The 24,719-nt window shown below is 33.5% G+C and overlaps 1 protein-coding gene across 1 annotated transcript; it reads left to right on the top strand.

Annotated features, from left to right (window-relative positions):
• Window positions 1-2,294: 2,294 nt before the first annotated feature.
• Window positions 2,295-8,424, top strand: LOC112280557 (nucleolar complex-associated protein 3). Its single transcript, XM_024516166.2, has 14 exons — window positions 2,295-2,610; window positions 2,791-2,933; window positions 3,502-3,707; window positions 3,871-4,103; window positions 4,313-4,521; window positions 4,715-4,817; window positions 4,945-5,108; window positions 5,196-5,334; window positions 5,469-5,621; window positions 5,892-6,028; window positions 6,137-6,472; window positions 6,656-6,804; window positions 7,122-7,219; window positions 7,541-8,424. Exons 1-14 carry the CDS (start codon window positions 2,548-2,550, stop codon window positions 8,186-8,188), a joined length of 2,781 nt encoding a protein of 926 aa, XP_024371934.1. The 5' UTR covers window positions 2,295-2,547; the 3' UTR covers window positions 8,189-8,424.
• The last annotated feature ends 16,295 nt before the right edge of the window (window positions 8,425-24,719 follow it).

The raw sequence follows: 24,719 nt of genomic DNA, 5'->3' as shown, positions 1-24,719 counted from the left end.
CGCCGCCGACGTTGGGCAGCTTTAATGAAAGAACCCAGGAAATTCGTATGGACAGAGAGTTAACCAAATAAATTCATTCATTCAAGTTGCAAGTATTATACCAAAAAATAAATAACGACATGGGTCAAAACACTATGGAAACGTGAAATGGTGGAAATCGTGTTTTCAATAAATTTCTACATTGTAATCATTCTGTGAATCCACAATATAAACTTTTTGAGCTCACAAATTAAGTTATTAAAATTTCTAATTGGGCTTAAAATTTCAAGAAATCTTGGAAAATAATTAAAATAATTTTAAATTCTTGTTTTTAATTTTTCTATTTTATATATATATATATATATATATATATATATGTCCTATTAAATAATTATTTTTACTGAAGCATGGGATATTTTCTGATTTTTTTTCTTCATGTTTGAAATTGCCTACTTTAACATTAGAAGACATTACCAAATAATTTTGAAAAAGAAACACTAAATAAATCACGAAATATTAATATCTTTGGATCATACAACATCTGTTACATGAATTTACAATGCATTGTGCAGCTGTTTTTGTTTGCAATAAAATAAAATAGTTATTTGTTTACAAGATTACTAATCTTATTTTTGTAAATTGATACCAAATGCAAACAAGTGTTTTTAATGTTGGATCTAATATATTACCAGAAAATTGATACCATAATTTGAAAAATCAAGAAAAATACAAGAGTTTTAAAAGTATTCAATACATATGTATATATGTTTATATATATATATATATATATATATATGTGTGTGTGTGTGTGTGTGTGTGCACTTCACACAATTGCTAAAATAATAATGTCACAAGTAGTTTACTTAATAGAATAACTTCAGCACTCAAGTAGTTTTGATAAATTAAAAAATTAAATGAGTATAACTTTCAATAATTTAAATATTTTTGTGCAAAAATTTAAATAACTTCAATATAAAAATGGTTAAAATATCATAGTTTTTAAGTTTTAGATAATAAGAACTTTACTTCACAAAACATTTTATATAAATTTGTTATATCTTGTTATTGCTTTTATAAATGTTGTAACTGACAGATAGGTAGATATACTTACAGCATTACTAATAAATATAAATCAATCAAATATTATAGTGTTAATTTATTTTAGAATGATTTTTGGTTACTTTATTAATTATTAGTTTAATTTTCTTAGCTTACTATACACTAAATACATAAATTAATGAATACACGAAATTAATCAAGTTTAATTTAAGTTATACAGCTTAATTTAAAGAATTTCTTATTTATATTCCTAGGAATAAAAAAATTAAAAAACGCAACATTTTTAAACATTTTTGTAATATGAATATTTAACTAAGATTTTAAAACATATAATTTCTAAAAAGTATACATATATAGTTTTAACTTTTGCCAATCCTATCATAACCATCATTTTTTTTTTTGTTCTTTTTGATTTAATGTTTTGGTTATGCATGCTATGTTCCTATTTTATCGTTGGAAATTAGACTTGGTATAATTAGATAGATGAATTGATAATAATATATTATACTTAGAAGACATTAGATTAAAAAAAAAAAAAGTTTCTTAGGTTGATATTTTTTAATTAAACAGTGCTTTAATTGGTTTTTATTAGATTAAGATTGACACAATTGACCTTTTATTATAGTTAGAATGGTTGAGTAATTTTATGTAAAACAACAGTAACAAAACACTGCTTTTAGGTTGAGACATTAATACAATAAGAGACATTTCTCAAGCAGAAACTTCTTTATTTATTTATTTATTTTTAAACTATGATTTTGAACAACTATTTATTTATTTATTTTAAAAAGCTGAATTGATTCCATCACAATCTATAAAGATATAAATATCTTGATGTAATCAATTTTATAAAAGTAGTTAGTAGTACATGAAAGAAATTAGTACTAAGTGTTTATTTCTTTATTTGAACATTCCAAATTCTAAAGTTAAGAGAAGAAATTCATGCAATAATCACATATAGGAAGATATTCGCACAAAATATACTAACTAATAAGATAAAATGACATACACAAAAACATACTCAGTATTATGTATTTTTTTATAATGATGGGTGATTTATAGGTGTTTATTTATGACTTTTTCCTCCAAAACATTTTATAAAGCACCGGGTATCTACATTGGGTGGTCCCAGTTATTTTCCCTGCAGGGTATCGCCCAGAAGCTAGAGAAATCCGAGAAAGGGCATAACGGTTCTTATCCGGGTGTTATGATAATTGGACATTGTCTTAGGCCGAAGCCAAGCGCGCGGAATAAGGGACCGCGGTAACGATTCCAGCGGAGTTACAAGTGCAAGTGCAGCAGCGTCGTGAAGCCTTTAGGGTTTAGGGTTTAAGTCGGATTGGTTACTACTCGCTGAGCCGTGAGAGCTATGAGGAATTTGTGCATCTTAGATCCATCATCTCAATTTCCAGGGAGCTATAGTCAACTTCAAATCGCTCAGCCATTCGTAGCATATTCGGGCGCACAACTTTTGTTGTTCGTTGTCGGTCGTTTGTAGTTTATTTTCGAATGCCTGGAGTGTCTGTCAATTCGAAAACCATGTCGTCAGGGGGGAAGCGCAAGCGCAAACAGGTGCGATATCCTTGCTTTCACCTTTTTTTTTTTTTTTTTTTTTTTTTTTGTGTGTGCACAATTTTTCTAGATGGCCTTATCTTAGGGTATATATATATATATATATATATATTTATATTCTCCTTGTCTAAACCCTTGGCAAACATGTCGAGATATCTGACGATTTTTTAGCTATTACAGAAAGGAGTTCCTGGTGTTGCCGCATTACCGCCGGAAGTCAATGAAGAGGACTTGTACGTTTCCGATGAAGATTTGCAGTTTATTAAGAATCACGCGCTGTATGCTGGGTTCATGGCTAACTTGGACACAGCCACTATAAATAAGTGAGTCGTTTCCCTTGCTTACAAACGGCAGAAGTTTGCAGGAGCTTCTTTTGATTTGTTCGTTTGTTAATACATGTACTCAATTGCACTTTTACTCGAGATCAATGAAAACCATTGGTTCATTGATTGCTACTCCTTGTCGTAGGTAGAAGTTGTAGTGCAAATGCGTTTGGAAGTGGTATTCAAAATTACACGCTTGTGTATTGTATACAGAGAAACCTTGTTATTTTGATGATTCGCGTACTTGTTAGATGACAGTTGCATGCGATCTCGAAGATGCTCTCACGTTGTATTTTCGTAATGACGTACGGGGAATTGATGAATTGGACGAGTATTTATCTATAAAGGATGTCCAAATCAACCTCTAGATTGATTGGTTTTGCATCTTTCTAGAGCTGGCCTCTTTTGTTAATTTTAATCACTTGAAGTTCGGGGTTGGTTATTGATTTTTTTGCAAGCAATGTCTACCTTTTCTTCCTCAATCGCTCTTAAGTGTTGGAGTGTGTTCTTGCGTGACTGTAATTAGGCAGGCAATCGTTCGGATTAGTGACATCTGTGTTGTGAACAGAGCTTTTGAGGGGCCTAAAAAGCCACCGAAGAAGGCTGACAAACCGAGAGAAGACATTGAAAGCCGGTATGAGGAAAGGGCGGAACGCAATGCAGCAAGGCTTGATGAGAAGGAGGATGCTATGGACGTCGAAGAGATGGACGCATTGCCGGTGAAGTCGCTAACGGGCGAGCTTCGCTATCTCTCTGCACCCAAGAAAGCCTCTGGTATGTATGCCTCGTACGGTGCCTTCATTCTACATATCTAGTTTATGCTTAATTCATTAATTGATGGTATTGAGTTACTGATGTATGTATGCCGAAAATTAAATTTTGAGCCACTCAACTGAGATCTTCTTTGAAACTCTTTGTCGATTCTATTGGTCTGTAGATGGAAATGCTCTGCTGGAGGAGCGTAAACAAAAAGCAAATGGTACAATCAAAGAAAAACCAAGTGAGAGTCATGTAGATGCTCCTGCAAAAGAAGCACTTCCAGTAGAGAAGCAAGAGAAAATTAAACTTACTAAGCAAGAACGCAAGAAACTAAAGAAGGAAGAAAGAAAGAAGGAAAAAGATGCGGAAAAAGCAGAAAGAGCTGAGCGAGCGGACGCCAGCAAAGAGGAGGTTTGTTTTAGGCGTCATTGGTATTTATTGTTACATACTGTAAATGCATGGGATTGGGAACATTTTTTCTAAATGGTGGCAAGGGACCTCACATTGGGACATGTAGTAGCAGTGGTAATCGGACCTGTGTCTGATTGTCGCGAGATTTTGTCTTTAGCGTGATGTATCTTCACGTAAATTGATGACTGTCCTTACTTCACGTGTTATAGCCTGTGGAGGTAAATTACATATCGGTGCAACAAAGACGGATAGAACTCAAGTCGCACATGGCTGAGTTGGGCATGGGGCTGCTTGCAAATCCTGAAACCAATATAGGATCCTTGAAGGAACTTCAGGAAATGTGTGAAGATCGTGATGACAGAGTTGCCAGTTTGGCACTCCTATCTTCAATGGCTGTTTTCAAAGATATTCTACCTGGGTCAGTTAACTCTACTTCTTTCTGCGATTTGATTATGGAAGCGTTTGTATCAATGTAACTGAACAGAAATGTGGCATTTAGCCACTATTAGCTTCTCATGGGTTACTTTTGTAAATTTTCTGCATCGTAAGTGAATGACTGTGCCATTTCCTTAGCTTGATGGTTAAATGCTGCCCTATGTCTCTTTTTGCAGGTATCGCATAAGGTTGCCCACAGAGAAGGAATTGGAGGTGGTTGTGTCCAAGGATGTCCGCAAGTTACGAGATTTCGAAACTGCTCTTCTGAAGCATTACCAGGTGGTTTCTTTTTGCCGATTCTGTATTCCCTCGTATGTTGCTGCTGCTTCTTGTGGCTGGAATTTACGTCCATTGTTGATAATCTATGTTTAACTCCGTTTTGATATTGTTTTATCATGTGACACAGAAATACGTTCAAACTTTGATACGAGCAGCAAAGTCACCAGCACGGCGCATTACGTCTCTCAAGTGTATGTGCGCACTTCTAGAAGCCGCGCCCCATTTTAATTATCGTGACAGCATGCTTAAGGCTGTGGTTCCGCGCACGATGTCTTTCGATGACGATATCAGGTCTGTGATCCCATCATAATATTTGGAGCTACTTCCATGTTGAACCAACCGTAAATATTAGATGTTCTGACTCGAATCTCTATACAGTCGATTGGCTTGTGATGCTGTGAGGTCCCTGTTTAAAAACGAGGCCAAGCATGGAGGAGAAGCCACTGTGGAAGCTGTTCAGTTGATTGCTGAGCTTGTGAAATCGCGCCGCTATCGAGTACGCCCATGTGTTGTAGAGGTGTGTTGATCCCGGCATATGAACTTCAGTTAACATCTCCAAAAATATTGTTGTCTATGTCTCGACTTTCTTCATTCGACCTTGCAGTTAATTTGCATTTCAATACCTCCCAACTTTCTGATGTATTATTTCAGGTATTCATGGATCTATCTTTCGATGATAACATAGAAAAGTCAAGCACTACTACGAAGATGGCCGAGAAAGCCAATGTTAAGAAGTCGAAGCGCGAACAGAAAAAAGACAAAAAAGAAAAAAAACGAGAACTTGCCAAGCAGTTGAGAAAGGAGGTGAGCGTTGAGGAACCTGTCAATTCGTTGTTAGAATTTCCCATAGGAGAACCTGTTGGTTTGACTTTGAAGAGCAGATTGATGTCCATCTGTTCAGGGTTTGCCTGAATGTCGATTCGAGAGACATACAAGTTGTGAATGTCTCTGCTTCCAAGCATCGGTGAATTGATTCTTATTTAGACTTCATGCTAATTAGTATAATATATTTTTGGTTAAATTTTTATATCTTGCAGATTTAGCATTGCTGAAGTGGCAGTTTATTGTGTGTAGGTGAAAGATGATTTTAAAGAAGCGTCAAGTGCACCCGATGTTATACTGCGCAAGAAGCTCCAAACGCAGACCTTGGCTGCCATGTTTGAAACATATTTCGGCGTTCTAAAATCTAGCTTGGAGCCCCCTGATGATAAGTAAGCCTCGTAATATGGGCAGTCTTGTGTTTTTGCAGTGGACTAGCTTTTCTGGGCGCTTTCTCGTAATATAGATCACAACATTGAACTTTTACGACGGCTGTGCAGGATACTTGCTGCAGTTTCACGAGAGATTGATGAGGGTCACGAATCGCTTGGCTTGCGACCACTCCTGGGTCCTTCTCTCGATGGCCTTGGCAAATTCTCATATTTGATAAACGTTGATTTCATGGCTGATCTCCTGAGTACCCTTGGTGTAGCGGCAGCTGGAGGCAAGAATGCCGAGACAAGGCCTGCTGAGGATCTGCTTTCAGTTGGTGAACGGTTGCAGTGTTGTATGGTGGCATTCAAGATTGTTCGCAGCAACTTGGACGCTCTGACAATCGATTTGAGAGAGTTTTACGTTCAGCTTTATAATCTTCTCTTTGAATTCAACTCTGTTAGGTGAGTATGCCGACTTGTTATTTGCAATGATTCAAAATTACGAGAGCAATATGTATTTGGCTCGGAGAATAGTTCAATGTTCAAATATATTACTCTCTGAAATTTAGGCTCTGAAAGCATGCATTACTTTGATTGAAGAGCATGTTACTAACAGAAGGATCATATGTGCCTCGTGCTTTTCAGACAGGATATGAAGTACTCGAAGGTATTCGCTGAAGCCCTTCAAGTGATGCTTTGGGACAGTCGGCAACATGACATGCAACGTGCAGCTGGTTTTTTGAAGCGGCTTGCCACGCTTGCACTTCACCTTGCACCTGCTGAGGCTATGTCTGGTACGTAACGCTGCAGACTACTTCTTGGCTTTGATGCTAACATGTGCTTTTGAAGATTTATGCTGGATGAACCAACCCAAGATTGTCTCCTAGTGTGATTAATGTTTATAAACGACTATTAACATGATCGTATTTCAAAGCTAGCGCTGGGTTACAGTTTTCTAACTTCCCAGTTGTTGCTGTAAGGTTATATCAGGTCATCCAGTTAAGCAAAGTAGGCCTATGCCTATGTGCTGTTGCACCTGTTCGAATCTTTTAGTGTAACTAGGATAGTTCTTTGCGATGTAGTGTTGAGAATTAATCTTTTGGTTTTGCAGCGCTTGTCACCGTTCAATACTTACTTCAACGGTACAAGAAATGTCGAAACCTACTTGATAATGATGGAGGTGGCGGAGCTGTTGGCGGGAATTTGGCGGTAACTATCCTCAAGTGAACTTACTTATTGATCCATTAGTGAACTTTCACGTATTTAGCTTTACAAACAATAATTGTGTGTAATATGCTATGAATCACTTTTTTTAACGGTTGAATGTATCATTCCCATGAATCATCCTCAATAATGAACATAAAGTTGTTTTTGTTGCGACTTTTGATGTGATTCTAAATGAAAGAATAAACACTTGAAATTTGTCGTTATAGGCGTGAAGTTCAAAATGTTGCATTGACATAAAGCGGTGATTTTTGGAGGGTGGATGTTACGTTATTTGTTGATGAATACGTGGATTGTGACATGCAGAACTATGAACCAGATGGGGATGATCCAGACGTCAGTGGTGCTCTATCATCTGTGTTGTGGGATGTGACTCTTCTGCGGAAGCATACGCACCCTGGAGTGGCAAAGATTGCAACAGAGATTTCAAGTATGTCGGCGATGACGGATACTACCTCTATTGTGTCTTTGTCTCCATCAGATGTCATCGATATATATTCAACCAGGGAGGGTGGTTTCAGACCTCCAGTGCAGCCTCCTCCGAAGTTGGCAAAGAGGAAAGCATTCAAGAATGTAGGACCCATCTCAGTATCATCATTTGACGATCTAGCTATGCCTGGTGGACGTATCGATTTAGAGGAGGCTAAAATCAGCGTAATTTCTGAGCCGGAATCAGTGGAAATTCGTAAACGTCTAGCGAAAGATTTTCGAACTTTGAGAAACTTTAGGGAGAACGAACTGTTGAGAAAAGAGCATAGCAGAGTTACTGCTCGTATTGAGCTGCTTAATACATACTTAGCGAGGAAGGCAATCAAGTTGAAGAAGACGGATAAGGGGATCAAGGCAGAAACCACAAAGAGGAGTAACGCGAGGAAGACAAGTAAACCAAGTAAACTCGAGAAATCTCTGAAGCCAGTTCCTGTAATATCCAAGAAGTCTAAGACCAAGAAATAGTCCCGATGTCTATTTTTATTTTTATTTTAATATTAATGACCTCACCTTCGTAGAGATTTAAGCATAGTTGACATTCAGTGCAGCGCACCTTTTTTAGAATCTTACAAAATTCGCCGTAGTTCTTGATAATTTTTCTCATGAAAAGATTCATGTGATGCGGTACTCAACGCACTTGTGACCTTGTAACAGCAGGCTAAACGATTCAATAGGGCTGCTTGTGCAGCTTATTTTGCCTATCATGAGATTCACTTCTGCTTCAATGAACCTGAAGTGGTTTCTGTTTGCTGCCTGCTCAAACATACGAGATTTACTGCTCATATTCTTGCTAGAACAAATTGTAACATATTTCTAGGAGTAACAAATTCAGATCTAGCTAGTAATTTGGCAGAGATATCTACAACTATCTATTTTCTAGCATAATATTCCAACTTTGTCACTATATTACAATACCAATTTTTATAGAGGAGTATTAAACCAATCCATTTTAATTTTAAATTAATCCATCTTATTTTAATGGTGAGTTTAATCTTTGTGACTACTTTTTGGATTTGGAGGAAAAAAAAAAAAAAAAATTGTGAACTCAATACACAAAAATACTCAAATCTTTCTTTCTATCAATTGTTTGTTCAATACACACCAATATAATTTAGAGCTCTTTGTATATGCTAAAATTATAAAATACAAGTGTTATACTAAGTATTCAAACCTTGTTGGCTTGTTGGTTAGAGAATCAATTCTTTTGAGATTATTCACAATAGCTGGAAGGAGCTTTAGATCAATTTAATATTTTTTTATTTTTTTATTCCTTGAAATTAATAACTTATTTTGTCATTACTTGTTCATATAAAACATAAAGTTGTATCACATGTTGAATAAATTATATAAAAAAGTGATATAAGATCTTATATAAATTAAAAGATATATTAATAAATATATAGTTTTTTTAAAATTTAATATATGTATATAAAAAGCTTAATTATATCTACATCACATTATTTGTTGTTGCTTTGTTTGGTACAATGACCAAGTTTTATTGATTTTATAAATATTTCAATACAAATTCTTATAATTTCTAAGAAATGTATTTATTTTTACTTAAATTATATATATATATATATATATATATATATTGAATTTTCTCATAAAAAGTTGATGGCAAGAAATTGTCACAAATATACATATGTATTCTAATAAATACCTATATAATTAAGTAGAAGTAAGTAAAAATATATAAAAATAGATTAATTTCATAATACTTCTAGAGAAACTTTCTAAAAGCTTTATAGATGCTGTTTTGACTTTACATGTGTTTGTAGTTGATTAGTAGGCTAGAAACTTGGTCAACAACTTAACCACGTATTAGTAGCTTGTAGAACAAGCTAACTATGTGGCATACATATAGAAAACTTGCCTTGCAAGTTATGTATCTTGCAAAGTCAACGTTTTGGAAGTCCTATAGGACATCGCTACATAGCTTTTAGTTAAGAATATATATGGATGTAAGAGTGAAGCTTTCTTTATTCTTGTCAAGACCTTTTTAGTCCTTAGTCTTATTTCAAGATATTCTAGTCTTCTTGTTTTTGATAATAGCCATTCTAGTTCAATATTATATCATCTTTGAGTGACTTTCTACTTCTTTTCAATGACACAAGAATTTATTGAGGATTTTCTTTCTTTGAGATTCATGTCCTCGACAATTTGATAAGAGTGCTTACTTACTGTTTTTGTCTTATTTTAGAAGTGAGTGGATTACTCCACTTCTATTGTTGTATTTTAAAGGTTACAAACTACCTACTTTTAAACAAACAATCTTGTTTTTTAACACTGATCTTTTCATAAAAGAGAGTGGATTATCACTCTTTGTAGAAATTTTTATTTGATATTAGACATTATGGATTATCTTCCTCTAATTTAACTTTTTAAATTTGTTTGAATTGTCTATAGAAGAAAAGATTATAGATGCTACTCTCAGAAGAATAGATTTGCAACTATTACAAATCTTCATGAGCTTGTCAACATTCTAAGAATAAAAATCTCATGTATTTCCAACATGAATCATAGAGGTACTATGTCTACACCTATGGAAGAAGTTCAAAGTCTAGAGCAACAAGTTGTGTAGTTGAAGGAAGCAAATAGATCGACCTCACAACTAAATCTAAGGAGTTTTACTTCTACAAGTATGACGGGGACAAGAATGAGCATGCTTGAGAATTTTGATGGAATAAGATCAAAATTTTGAGGATTTCTGCAACAAGTCAAGTTCTATCTAAGGTTGTATCTCTTCCAATATCTCAATGGATTTACTCAAGTCAAATTCAAAGGTGTACTTTTATCAAGAAGTGTTTTCTTTTGGTTTGCATGTTTAATGGAAAAGGATTTGTGAATCATTTATGATTTAAATTCATTCCTAGAAGTGTTTATGGCTACATTTAAAAAAAGTAATTGAAAAAGAATAGTGGAGACCAAACTCTTATCTTTACAGCAAGGATCATAGTCAGCCACTATATATGCTGCTGAATTCTAAAACCTTTCTTGCGACATGGATTAGAATAGTAAAGCCTTTATCAATCAATTTTGATAGAGATTGAAGGATAATGTCAAAGATTTGTCATTAACAATACCAAAGTCAAAATCTTTGGAACAATTTATTGCTTAAGCAATTGGATGTGACAATCAATTATTTGAAAGATGTCAAGAATAAAGACTTGGCTGGAGAGGAACAAATCAAATAATGACGAAAACTTCTAAATTTTCAATCACTTATTCATCAATGCCAGAACCAATGCAAATTGATACAATATGTTTTAAATCCCTCATAGAATAAGAAAAGACTTGACAACATTAAGAGGACTTATGCTTATATTGTAGAGAAGCTTAAGACACTACTCAACATTTTCCAAAGAAACAACGCAACCACAAAATAAGAAGCATGGTTGCCAAAGAAGACAATGTATCAGAAAACTAGTTTCTCTAACTATAATAAAGACCATGCGGCTCGAATCTTATGTTACTCATGGTGAAGGTCCTATTCTCTCCTCAAATCTCTCATCTTGTTTTACAATAGAAGTTTATTTAGGACCAAAAAATCACAAAGTCTTAGCTTTATTAGATTCAATAACTTCAACCTCTTTTATAGATAAAGATTTTGTCAAAAAATAAGAAATATTATTCATCAAAAAAACTAAACATATATATGTAAAAATCATAGATGGTCGTTCACTATCTTTTGGATATATTATAAATGAGACTGTTTCTTTAGATGTAGCAATTAAAGCCTATAATAGCATAGTAATATTTAATATAATAAGATCTCCATTCAATCAAGTTATTTTAGGATTATTTTAGTTAAAAAAGTATAATCTTCATATAGATTGGATTTCTTGTAACCTTAATTTTTATGATAATTTAACTCAAAATTCCATTAGTTAAGTAAAAATACATAAGTCTAGTATATCCAAATCTTTACTGGTAGGTGCAAGAGCTTTAATGCATGCCGCAAAAAAAGGACTTAGCTAAAAATTTCATACATTATTTTAAATCTTTAATTGGGGCTCCTATCTTATTTGTGAAGAAAAAAGATGGATCTCTATAAATGAGTGTGGACTATTGAGGACTCAACAAGATTACCATAAAAAATAGGTATCTTCTATTTTAGATTTTAGGACTTCTTGATCAATTGAATCAAGCAAAGATCTATAAAAAAATAGATCTACGAAGAGCATATAATTTTATATGCATTAAAAAAAAGATATATATAGAAAACTATGTTTTGAATCAAGTATGGGCATTTTGAATATAACGTCATGCCTTTTGGATTCACAAATGCTCCACTTGCTTTTAACATCTAATAAATAATATTTTTTGTGAATTTTTTGATGATTTTATCATCTGTTATATAGATGACATCTTAATCTATTTTAAGAATATAAAAGAATATGAAGTTCTTGTTCATCATGTGTTACAAAAATTTAGAGTTGTAAGATTATATGCCAAATTAAAAAAATATGTATTTTATAGTACTCAAGTTAACTTCCTAGGATACATGTCATAGACATAATCATGTAAGCTAGTAATTACATATACAAATAGGTAGAAGTAAGTAAAAATAAGTAAAAGTAAGTAAATTCTATAGTATTTAATATAGCAGCTTCTTAGAAGCTTCATAGACGCTGCTTTGACTTCATAGGTATCTTTAATTGACTTTTTGGATTAGAAACGTGGTTAACAAGTTGGTCATGTGACACACATGTTGTTAGCTTGAAGATCAAGCTAACTATGTGGCCTACACGTAGAAGAACTTGCTTTGTAAGTCAAGGCATGTGTCCTACAAAGTCAACACATATTGGAGGTCCTATAGAACGTCGCCACGTAGCCTCTTATTAGATAGTATATATAGAGACAAGAGTGAAGGCTTCTTCACTCTTGTCAACTCCTTTCTTACTTCTAGTCTAGTTTCAAGGGTCTCTAGTTTTCTTGTCTTTTGGCAATAACTATTCCAGTTTCTCTTTCAATATATATCCTTGTTTATATATATTTTGTTACCTCTCTTTGAGTGAAGGCTCATTTGTCTGAATTATTTTTTCATCGAGTTCTTGTCCTAGACAGATTGATAAGAGTACACCTACAATATTAGAGCTTTGTCTAATCTTGATTAAGAGTGGATTACCCCTTTTTCTTGATAAGATATAAGCATATTAGAAGTTGCGGATTACCCTCTTCTAAAGTGATATTGTCCTTAGTATTTTCTTTATTTTCAAGTCCTCTCTTCTATTTGTCTTGAGCGATATTAGACATCTTCTCTCTTCTAAGTGTTATCATAGCAGAACTTGTTGAAATGAAGAATGCAATGGCACAAATGCAAGAGCAATTGAGGGAGTTAATGCTTGCGATGCATCAACTCAATTTACCACGACAAGGAGCAACAAGATTGGCAGAAAGTGAAGATATAGAAATGGTTGGAGCTGCTTCAACATCTGCACCAAACTATGTCCTTTCTCCTATGATAGAATGCCCTTCACATGTTAGAGAATCAAGAATTGTCCTACCCGAGAAGTTTGATGGTACCAGATCCAAGTTTCGAGGAATTATGAATCAAGTGCAACTTGTGACTGAACTTCAACTCCAAAGTTATCCAACTCCAGGATAGCAAGTTAGATTCATTAGTACGCTTCTTTTAAGTTCAGCACTATCGTGGTTTTCATCTTTTCTTGAATGACGAGATCCAATATTGGATAATCTAGAGACTTTTTTGGCGGAGTTTCGATCCATGTATAGAAAACATGATGCAATTCGTGTTGCAACCAATAAGATCCGTATTTTATGACAAAGCAATCAATCAATAACGTTATATGCTTCACAATTTCGACAACTTGCAACTGATATCAAGTGGGATGATGCTGCACTTATTAGCGAATTTCTCTACGGATTACAATATGAGGTAAAAAAATTAATGCTCAACTTACCTGGTCCTCAAACATTGAGTCAAGCAATTAACTTTGCTGTGAAGTGTGACAATTGCCTTTTTGAAAAGTCTCTGCCTTGTTAGATTTGGGAGCCTCAGCGTGTTTTTTAGATAAAGAATTTACTAAAAGACATAATATATCTTTAGTAAAGAAAACTAAACCTGTTCATGTAGAAGTCATAGATGATCGTCCATTGTCTTCTGGAGATATTACTCATGAAACCCTTCCTATAGAAGTAATAATCAATGGTCATAATAGTTTTGTAGTATTTAATATCATTAGATCTCCTTCTAATCCACTCATTTTAGGTTTATCGTGGTTAGAAAAATACAACCCTCAAATAGATTGGATTTTCCAAACTCTTACTTTCTCTAAAAGTATAACTAACAGTGTAGTTAATCAAGTAGAGAGTCATAAATCCAGTTCAATTAAATCCGTATTTATAGGTGCAAAAGCTTTCTTGCATGCTGCTATGAAAGAATCACCATATATTATTTATGCCACACCCATTTCTACTGGTGAAAAGACTTCAAGTGGCATTCCAAGCCAATATCAAGAATTTCAAGATGTATTTGAAAAAAAGAATGCAGATACACTCCCGAAACATCGTCTCTATGATTGCTCAATTGACCTTCAAGGAGCACAACTGCCATTCGGACCAATCTACAGTTTATCACAAAATGAGTTGGCTGAACTCAAGGAGTATATTGAAGAAAATCTAGCCAAGAATTTCATGTGCCATTCTAAATCTCCGGCAGGAGCTCTAATTCTATTTGTGAAGAAAAAAGATGGATCATTGCCGATGTGTGTTGATTATCGAGGACTCAACAAGATTACCATGAAGAACAAGTATCCACTACCTTTAATATCTGGACTTCTTGATCAGCTGAATCAAGCTAAGATCTATACAAAAATAGATCTTCGGGGAGCATACAATCTAGTACGCATCAAAGAAAGAGATGAATGGAAGACTGTATTTCGAACTAAGTATGGACATTTTGAATACAACGTCATGCCTTTTGGACTTACAAATGCACCAGCAACTTTTCAACATCTAATGAATGATGTTTTTCGAGAATTTTTGGATGATTTTGTGGTCTGTTATCTAGACGACATCTTGATCTATTCTAAGAATCCAGAAGAATATGAACTTCATGTTCATCATGTGTTACAAAAATTAAGAGATGTAGGACTCTATGCCAAGATAGAAAAGTGTGTGTTCCTCACTACTCAAGTCGATTTCTTAGGTTACATCATTTCAAATGATGGACTTATGATGGATCCTAAGAAAGTTCAAACTATTATAGACTGGAATATCCCAAAAAAGGTAAGAGATGTCCAATGTTTTTTGGGATTTGCCAACTACAATCGGATCTTCATCAAAGACTTCTCTCGAGTTGCAGCTCTACTTACACGTTTGACTTGTAAAGACAAACTCCAATGGAATCAAGAAGCGGAAGTTGCTTTTGAATCTTTGAAGACAGCATTTGTTTCTGCACCAATCTTGTATCGTGTTGATTTTTTCAAAGCATTCTTTATGGAAACAGATGCATCGGACTTTACTCTGGGTGCGGTGTTATCACAAATGGGAACAGATGATAAACTTCATCCAGTAGCCTTTCATTCAAGAAAATTCTCAGCAGCAGAAATCAATTATGAGATCCACGACAAAGAACTTCTTGCAATTGTGGATTCTTTTTAAGAATGGCGTCATTATCTAGAAGGCGCTTCCAGTCCAGTCATCGTGTATATGGATCACAAGAACCTCAAATATTTTATGTCAGCATGCATATTAAATCATCGCCCAGCTCGTTGGAGCATGTCTGTATTAAGATTCGAGTTCATCATCACTTATCGGCCAAGAAAATAACAAGGTTTGTCTGATGCCTTGTCTAGACGTTCTTATCTTGCACCAATAGAAGGAGATGCAGCTTTTGAGCAACAAAGAACGGTTCTCTTGAAGCCAGAGTAATTTCATCTTTGAGCAATAAAATCAACATTGACTGTTGATTTAACTTTTTTTATGCAAGTCCAGTTAAGTATGTCTTCAGACCCTCTTGTTCATGATATCAAGAATAATTCTTCTAAATCTCATGATCCCTCTAAATTTGAATTCAAGAACAACTTACTCTATTTCCAAGGATGCTAATATGTTCCAGAAGGAGAAGCACATTTACGTGTTCTTCAAGCTCGTCACGACTTCGCAGCAGCAGGATATTTTGGATATAATAAGACTTTAGAGCTGATATCTAGGGATTTTTGGTGGCGTCAAATGAAGAAGGCAGTTAAAGAATTTGTACAATCATGTGATGTTTGCTCAAGATCGAAAACTCCTTGTCATTGACGTTTTGGACTTCTTCAGCCATTACCCATTCCAGAACAACCATGGTCTTTTGTTTCTATGGACTTCATCACGGATCTTCCAATCTCAGGTTCTTATGATTCTATATTCGTGATAGTAGATCGTTTTACCAAGATGGCACATTTTGTACCATGTATAAAATCTATCACAAGTGAAGAAACAGCTAAGCTCTTTCTTGACAATATCTATCGCTATCATGGATTACTTAAAGATATTATATCAGATAGGGGAACTCAATTTGTATCAAGATTTTGCGGACTCTTTTCAAGATTCTTAAAGTGGATATAAAACTATCTTCGGCATTCCATCTTCAAACTGATGGACAAACGGAGCGTGTTAATCAAGTTTTGGAGCAATATTTAAGATGTACCATTAATTACCAACAAGATGATTGGACAATTCTTTTGCCATTGGTAGAGTTTGCTTACAATAACACGTTACATTCTTCTACAAAACAAACACCTTTCTTTGCTAATTATGGTTATCATCCACGACTTGATACTTTTGACTTTTCAAAAGTTGATAATCTTGCTTCGAAAGATTTGGCAATTCATTTATCAGAGCTACATGCAACGATGAAGGCGCAGTTAAAAGAGGCTCAAGAACAACAAAAGATCAATACGGATGTCTATCGAAAGGAACAACCATCATTCGTCTTGGGTGATAAGGTATGGCTACTTTGTCGTAATATCAAGGCCACTTGTCCTTGTGACAAGTTGGACTATCGAAGGCTGGGACCATTTTCTATTTCTGCACAAATCAATCCAGTTGCATATCGTTTACATCTATCGGAGTCAATGAAAATCCATCTAGTATTCCACATGTCTCTTCTTGAACCATACAAGATAGTGGACATACTAAGAAGATGACAAGCTCCACCTCCTCCTATAGAAGTGGACAATAATGAAGAATTTGAAGTAGAAGAAGTCTTAGATTCAAGGCGGCGTCGAAATAAATTAGAATATCTTGTCCATTGGCGCGGATATGGTATTAGTGAACGCACATGGGAGCTAATAAAGAATCTTGCAAATGCAGCAAAGGCGGTGGAGGCTTTTCATCCATGACATCCATCAAAATCAAGATGAAAATCTTCTTTATAAAAGAAACAATATGTAGGCAAGATAACATTCTACTTTCAATTCTTGTTCGTAGCTTCTTTGTAGTAGTGACGCTCAGGAGATGGAGAACCAACAACCAGTGGATTCAACTCAAGAGCCTTTATTTTCTGACCTGCCGGATGAGACATTACGATTATCACAACCTTCAAGATGACGCAATCGAGATGAAGATCTTCAAGAACGACATGTTCTTCCTCGAATAGATGGTGAGATACAACGCGTTTGGTATTACGATTTGGGAAGGAACTCCCAATGTTTGGTGATTATGCTAGAGGTAGGAACAACTCCTGATGGTGTTCCAAATATTTTATTCGAAGGAAGTTACGAAGGCCTCAACAATGATCAAATAACTGGGTACTCTTTCCACCTTGGTATGAGACACTACCGATGGTTGAGAGGCCCTATCAATTATCTTCAAAGAGAACAAAGATCAGAGTATGTGGCGAATAGAATTCGTCGCATCATAGATTTTCTCGACATATGATGACCGCCCCTCGTAGAACTCGTCCCTAGAAAGGAGGATAATGTCACGGACATAATCATGTAAGCTAGTAATTACATATACAAATAGGTAGAAGTAAATAAAAGTAGATAAAAGTAAGTAAATTCTATAGTATTTAATATAGCAGCTTCCTAGAAGCTTCATAGATGCTGCTTTGACTTCATAGGTGTCTTTAATTGACTTTTTGGATTAGAAACGTGGTCAACAAGTTGACCATGTGCCACACATGTTGTTAGCTTGAAGATCAAGCTAACTATGTGGCCTACACATAGAAGAACTTGCTTTGTAAGTCAAGGCATGTGTCCTACAAAGTCAACACATATTGGAGGTCCTATAGAACGTCGCCACGTAGCCTCTTATTAGATAGTATATATAGAGACAAGAGTGAAGGCTTCTTCACTCTTGTCAACTCCTTTCTTGCTTCTAATCTAGTTTCAAGGATTTCTAGTTTTCTTGTCTTTTGGCAATAGCTATTCTAGTTTCTCTTTCAATATATATCCTTGTTTATATATATTTTGTTACCTCTCTTTGAGTGAAGGCTCATTTGTCTGAATTATTTTTTCATCGAGTTCTTATCCTTGACAATACATTATTTCTAATGACTTATTAATGATGGATTGTCAAGGACATAATCAAAAAGATGATATATAAACCAATGAAATTGATGTCAAAAAAAAAGTGACAAACAGAAATAAGAAAGTACATATATTAAAAAAAAAAAACTGGAATGGCTTATTGCTAAAAGACAAGAAAATTTGAAACTCTTGAAACTAGACTAGAAGCAAGAAAAGAATTGACAAGAGTAAAGAGGGCTTCACTCTTGCCTCCATATATACTATCTAACTTAGAACTATATGGTGATGTTCTCTAAGACCTCTAATATGTGTTGACTTTGTAGGACACATGCCTTAGCTTACAAGGCAAGTTTTCTATGTGTGGGCGATATAGTTAGCTTGTTCTTCAAGCTATCAACATGTGTGGTACATGGTCAACTTGTTGACCACGTTTTTAAGCTAAAATATCAATTAAAGATACCTATAAAGTAAAAGCAATATATATGAAGCTTTTAAGAAGCTTCTATAGAAGATAGTATTGAATTGACCTACTTTTATCTAATATTATCAAAATCATATAAATAATTATTGATTTTATATGTGTATGTTTGTAATATTACCTTCCCTTCAAAAGACGAGTTCTATGAGGAGCGGTCTTTATATATTGAGGAAATCTAAGATGCAGCTAATTATATTTGTTACATACTTCAATTTTTGTTCTCTTCAAATATAGTTGATAGGCCCTCTCAGCCATTGATAGTATCCCATACTAGGGTAGGAAGATAACTTTGTTATTTGATAGTTTTTGAGGCCTTCATAACTTCCTTCAAAAAAAATATTTGGAACACCGTTAGGAGTTGTCTTTACTTCTAATAAAATTGCCAAACATCGGGAGTCCCTTCCAAGGTTGTGATACCAAATACATAGTATCTGACTATTTATTCAAGAAAGAACATGTCGTTCTTGAGGATCTTCATTTCAATTGCGTCATCTTGAAGGTTGTGACAATTGCAATGTCTCATCTAGTAGATCAGCAAATGAAGGCTCTTTAGTCAAATCCACTATTTATTGATTCTCTAGTTCTTTAGTATCACAAATATAAAGAAGCTGCAAACAAGGATTGAAAGTAAAATGTTATCTTGCGTAGATCTTATATTTTTTTTATAGAGAAGGTTTTCATCTTGATTTTGATGGATGTCATTGATGAAAAGCCTCTACCTTCTTTGCTGGCTTCTTTGTGCGTTCACTAATATTGTATTTGTACCAATCGACAAGATATTTCAACTTATATTGGTATCACCTTAAGTCTAAGACTTCTTCCACTTCAAATTCTTCATTATTATCCACTTTTACAAGAGAAAGTGGCACTTATCTTCTTCTTGATATGTCCACTGTCTTATATAGTTCAAGAAGAGACATATAGAATACTGGATGGATTTTCATTGACTGTGGTAGGTATAAACGATATGCAATTAGATTGATTTGTGCAGAAATATGAAATAGTCCAAGCCTATGATAGTCCAACTTGTCATAAGGATGATTAGTCTTAATATTATAATGAAGTAACTATATCTTGTCATGCACATGGAATAGTGATTGTTCTTTTTAATAAACATCTGCATTGATCTTTTGTTGTTCTTAAGCTTCTTTTAATTATGCCTTCATTGTTGCATGTAGCTCTAATAAATGATTTGGCAAATCTTCCACCATAAGATTATTAGCTTTTGAAAAGTCAAAAGTATCAAATTGTAGATGATAACCATAATTGGCAAAGAAAGGTTTCTAGAAGAATGTACTATGTTATTATAAGCAAACTCTACCAATGGCAAAAGAGTTGTCGAATCATCTTGTTGGCAGTTAATGATACATCTTAAATACTGCTCCAAAACTTGATTAATATGCTCCATTTGTCCATCAATGTAAGGATGGAATATCAGAGACAATTTTATATCTACTTTTAGAATCTTAAAAAGAGTCTGCCAAAATCTTGATACAAACTGAGTTCTCCTATTTGATATGATATCCTTGGATAATCCATGATAGTAATAGATGTTGTTAAGAAAGAGTTTAGTTATTTCTTCACTTGTGATAGATTTTGTACATGATATAAAATATACCATCTTGGTAAAACAATCTTCTATCACAAATATAGAATCATAAGAACCTAAGATTAGAAGATCCATGATGAAATCCATAGAAACAGAAGACCATGGTTGTTTTGGAATAGATAATGGTTGAAGAAGCCCATAACGTCGATGACAGGGAGTTTTTGATCTTAAACAAATGTCACATGATTGAAAAAAGTCTTTCATATCCTTTCACATTTGTGGCTATCAAAAATCTCTAAATATAAGGTCCAAAGACTTGTTGTATTTAAAATATCCTGCTATTAGAAAGTCGTGATGTGCTTGAAGAACATGTAATTGTGCTTCTTCTTTTGGAACATATAATCGACCTTCAAAATAGAATAGGTTGTTTTTGAACTCAAACTTAGAAGTATCTTGGGACTTAAAAGAATGATTTTTGATATTATAAATAAGAAGATTAGAAGACATATTAGATTGGATTTGTTTTACAAAGGTGGAATCAACAGTCAATGTTGATTTCATTACTCAAAAATAAAAATACTCTTGTTTCAAGAAAATCATTCTTTGTTGATGAAAAGATGCATTTTCTTCTTTTGGTGTAAGATAAGAACATCTAAAAAGAGCATCTGACAAACCTTATTGTTTTTTGGATCGATATGTGATCTTAAAATCAAATCTTGATAAAGACATGCTCCAATGGGCTTGATAACAGTTCAAATTACATGCTGACATGAAATACTCGAGATTCTTGTGGTTTGTATATTTAGAGATTAGATTGAAAGTGCCTTCTAGATGATGATGCCATTCTTGAAATAAATCCACAATTGTAAAAAGCTCTTTATTGTGGATTTCATTATTAATCTTGGTGATTGAAATTTTTTTGAAATAAAAAGTACTAAGTGAAGTTTATCATATATTTCTATTTGTGATAATATAGCATGTAAAGCAAGTCTAATGTATTTGTTTCCATAAAAATGCCTTAGAAAAATTGATGTGATTTAATATTAGTGTAGAAATAAAAGCTGACTTCAAAGCTTTAAAAGATGCTTTAGTTTCTCTGTTCCTCTCAAGTTTTTCTTTACAAGTCAAATATATAAGTGAGGCTACAACTCGAGAAAAGTCTTTGATGAAGATTTGATAATAGTTGGCAAAGCTCAAAAAGCATTGGACATCTCTTACTGTTTTTAGAAACTTTGAATCCATAATAGTTTGAATTTTTTTAGGATCCATCATAAGTCCATTATTGGAAATGATGTAAATTAAGAAGTTAACTTGAGTAGTGTAGAATACATACTTTTCTTTCTTTGTGTAGATTTCCACATCTCTTAATTTTTGTAACACATGACAAACATGAAGTTCATGTTCATCTATGTTCTTAGAATAGATCAAGATGTCATCTAGATAATAAACAATAAAATCGTCCAAAATCTCTCAAAAAATATCATTCATAAGATGTTGAAAAGTTACCGGTGCATTTGTAAGTCTAAAAGGCATGAGGTTGTATTCAAAATATCCATACCTAGTTCAAAACGTGGTCTTCCATTAATTACTTTCTTTAATACGTACTACATTGTATGCTCTATGTAGATATATTTTTGTATAGAACTTAGCTTGATTCAATTGATCGAGAAGTTTGGATATCAAAGATAGAGGGTACCTATTCTTGATGGTGATCTTGTTGAGTCATTGATAATCAACACACATCCGCAATGATCCATCTTTCTTCTTCACAAATAAGATTCGAGCTCCTATTGGTGATTTGAAATGGTGTATAAAATTCTTGGCCTAATTTACTTCAATATATTCCTTGAGTTCAACCAATTCATTTTGTGATAATTATAGATTGGTCCAAATGGTGCTTGTGTTCTTTTTTGAAGATCAATTGAGCTGTCATAAGAACGATGTTTTTAGAAGAGTATCCACATTCTTTTTTTTAAATATAACTTGAAACTCTTGATATTGGCTTGGAATGCCACTTGAAGTCTTTACATCATTAGAAATAAGTGTGGTATAAATAACACAAGGTGATCCTTCTTTTGTAGCATGAAAGAAAGTTCTAGTACCTATAAACACAAGTTTTATTGTGTTAGATTTATGACTTTGTATTGGATTAATTTTACTCTTAATTATACTTTTAGAGAAATCAAGAGTACAAAAAATCCAATCTATGTAAGGATTATACTTTTCTAATCATAATAAACCTAAAATGATTGGATGAGAGGGTGCCACAGTTATATACATTTACCTCAATAGTTACTTATATGATTAAGTAGAAGTAGATAAATATAAAATAATTTCATAAAGTCTTCTAGAAAAGCTTTCTAGAAGCTTTATGGATGCGGTTTTGACTTTAGATATGTTTGTAAGTTAGAAACTTAGCTAAAAAGCTAACTATGTATTGATAGCTTATGAACAAGGCAACTATGTGGCACATACATAGATAACTTGACCTGCAAGATAAGACATGTGTCTAGCAAAGTCAATACATGTTGGAGGTCCAATAGGACATCACCACGTAGCTCTTAATTAGATAGTATATATAGAAGCAAGAATGAAGCCTTCTTCACTTTTGTCAATATCTTTCTAATCTTAGTCTTGTTTCAAGACTTTCTAGTCTTGTTGTTTTTGACAATAGCCATTCTAGTTAATATTACGTTATTTTTTGAGTGACTTTCTAGTTCTCTTCAATGATAGAAGAGTATATTGAGGATTCTCTTTCTTCAAGATTCATGTCCTTGACAGAGGGAGATCTAATAATATTAAAGATTATGCAACTACTATGACTATTTATTGCTACATCTATAGGAAGTATTTCATGAGTTATATCTCTGAAAGACAATGGATGACCATTTATGACTTCTACATGAACAAGTTTAGTTTTTTGTACTAACGATATTTTATGACTTAATAAATTTTACATCTAAGAAACAAGCTAAGGCTCTTGAATCTATCAAGATAAAGACTTTATAATTAATAGATCCTAAATACATATCTATTGTAAAATAAGGAGAGGATTTTGAGGAGAAGATAGGATCTTTATTAGAAATTATACAAGATTCTTTATTATAGGTGAACAAATTTGTTTTCCAACCCATTGTCTTCTTTGTCAGTTGTGCTCCTCATTTTGTAGTTTCATTGCTCCTTTGAACAATGTTGACTAGTGTATTTAGGTTCTTCACAATATAAGCACAATCCTTCTTGATGGCAATGAGTCTTTTCTTGCTTGGTAAGAGGTTTAAACCATATCACATCAACTTACATATCCTCTAATTTTGAATGTATGTGTTGAGGAGATGTTGGTATTGCCATTGAATTGTAATAACGTTGAGGCCCATTTGTGCAACTCTCAAATCAAAATTCAAAAAGTCAATTATTGCACTTCACAGCAAAGTTATTTACTTGACTCAATATTTGAAGATTAGATAAATTAAGCATTAATTTCTTTATTTTATATTATAATCTATAGAAAAATTGGCTAATAAGTACAACATCATCACACTTGATATCAGTTACAAGTTGTCAAAATTGCGAAGCATATAATATTACAAATCAATAGCCTTATCATAAAATATGGATCTTGTTGGTTGTAATATGTGTTGCATCATGTTTTCTATACTTAGACTAAAATTTTGCCAAAAATGCCTCCAAATTATCCAATATTAAATCTTATTGTTCAAAAAAAGATAAAAACCACGATAGTGCTGAATTTGAAAGAAGTGTATTAATAAAACTAACTTGTGATCTTAGAATTGGATAGCTTTGAGGTTGAAGTTCAATCACAAATTGTACTTGATTGATAAATCCTCAAAATTTGGATTTTATACCATCAAATTTTTCAAATAGAGCAATCACTAGTTTTCTAACACTTGAAAGATGTTCCACTATGGGTGGAGGGATATGATTTGGTACAGATGTTGAAGCAATTCTAATCATTTCTATATCCTCACTTTGTACTATTTTTGTTGATCCTTATGGTGGTAAGCTAAGTTGATGCATCGCAAGCATCAACTCTCTTACTTGGTCTTGCATTTGTACCATTACTTTATTCATTTTAACAAGCTCTACCATAATAACACTTAAAAAAAATATCTAATACCACTCTAGACAAGTAAAAGAAAGGACTTGAGGACAAAGAAAATACTAAGAATAATATCAATTTAAAAGAGGATTATCTGCAACTTCTAATATATTTATGTCTTATCATAAGAAAGAGATAGTTTACTCTAAATTAAGCTAAAAAAAAGCTCTGCTATTGTAAGTGTAGTCTTATCAATCTATTAAGAAAATAAACTAGAAGATGATGCATAAATCAATGCAATTGGTATCAAAGAAAAAACAACAAAATAGAAATAAAAGAGTACTTATATTAAAAAAAAAATAGAATGGCTTATTGCCAAAAGACAAGAAAATTTGAGACTCTTGAAACTAGACTAGAAACAAGAAAAG

The sequence above is a fragment of the Physcomitrium patens genome, chromosome 3 (genome assembly GCF_059467195.1).
Source record: "Physcomitrium patens ecotype Gransden chromosome 3, ASM5946719v1, whole genome shotgun sequence".
Classification (NCBI taxonomy): domain Eukaryota; kingdom Viridiplantae; phylum Streptophyta; class Bryopsida; order Funariales; family Funariaceae; genus Physcomitrium; species Physcomitrium patens.
Note: the sequence above shows the minus strand (reverse complement) of the source record. Positions and strands in the feature narration are given on the sequence as shown.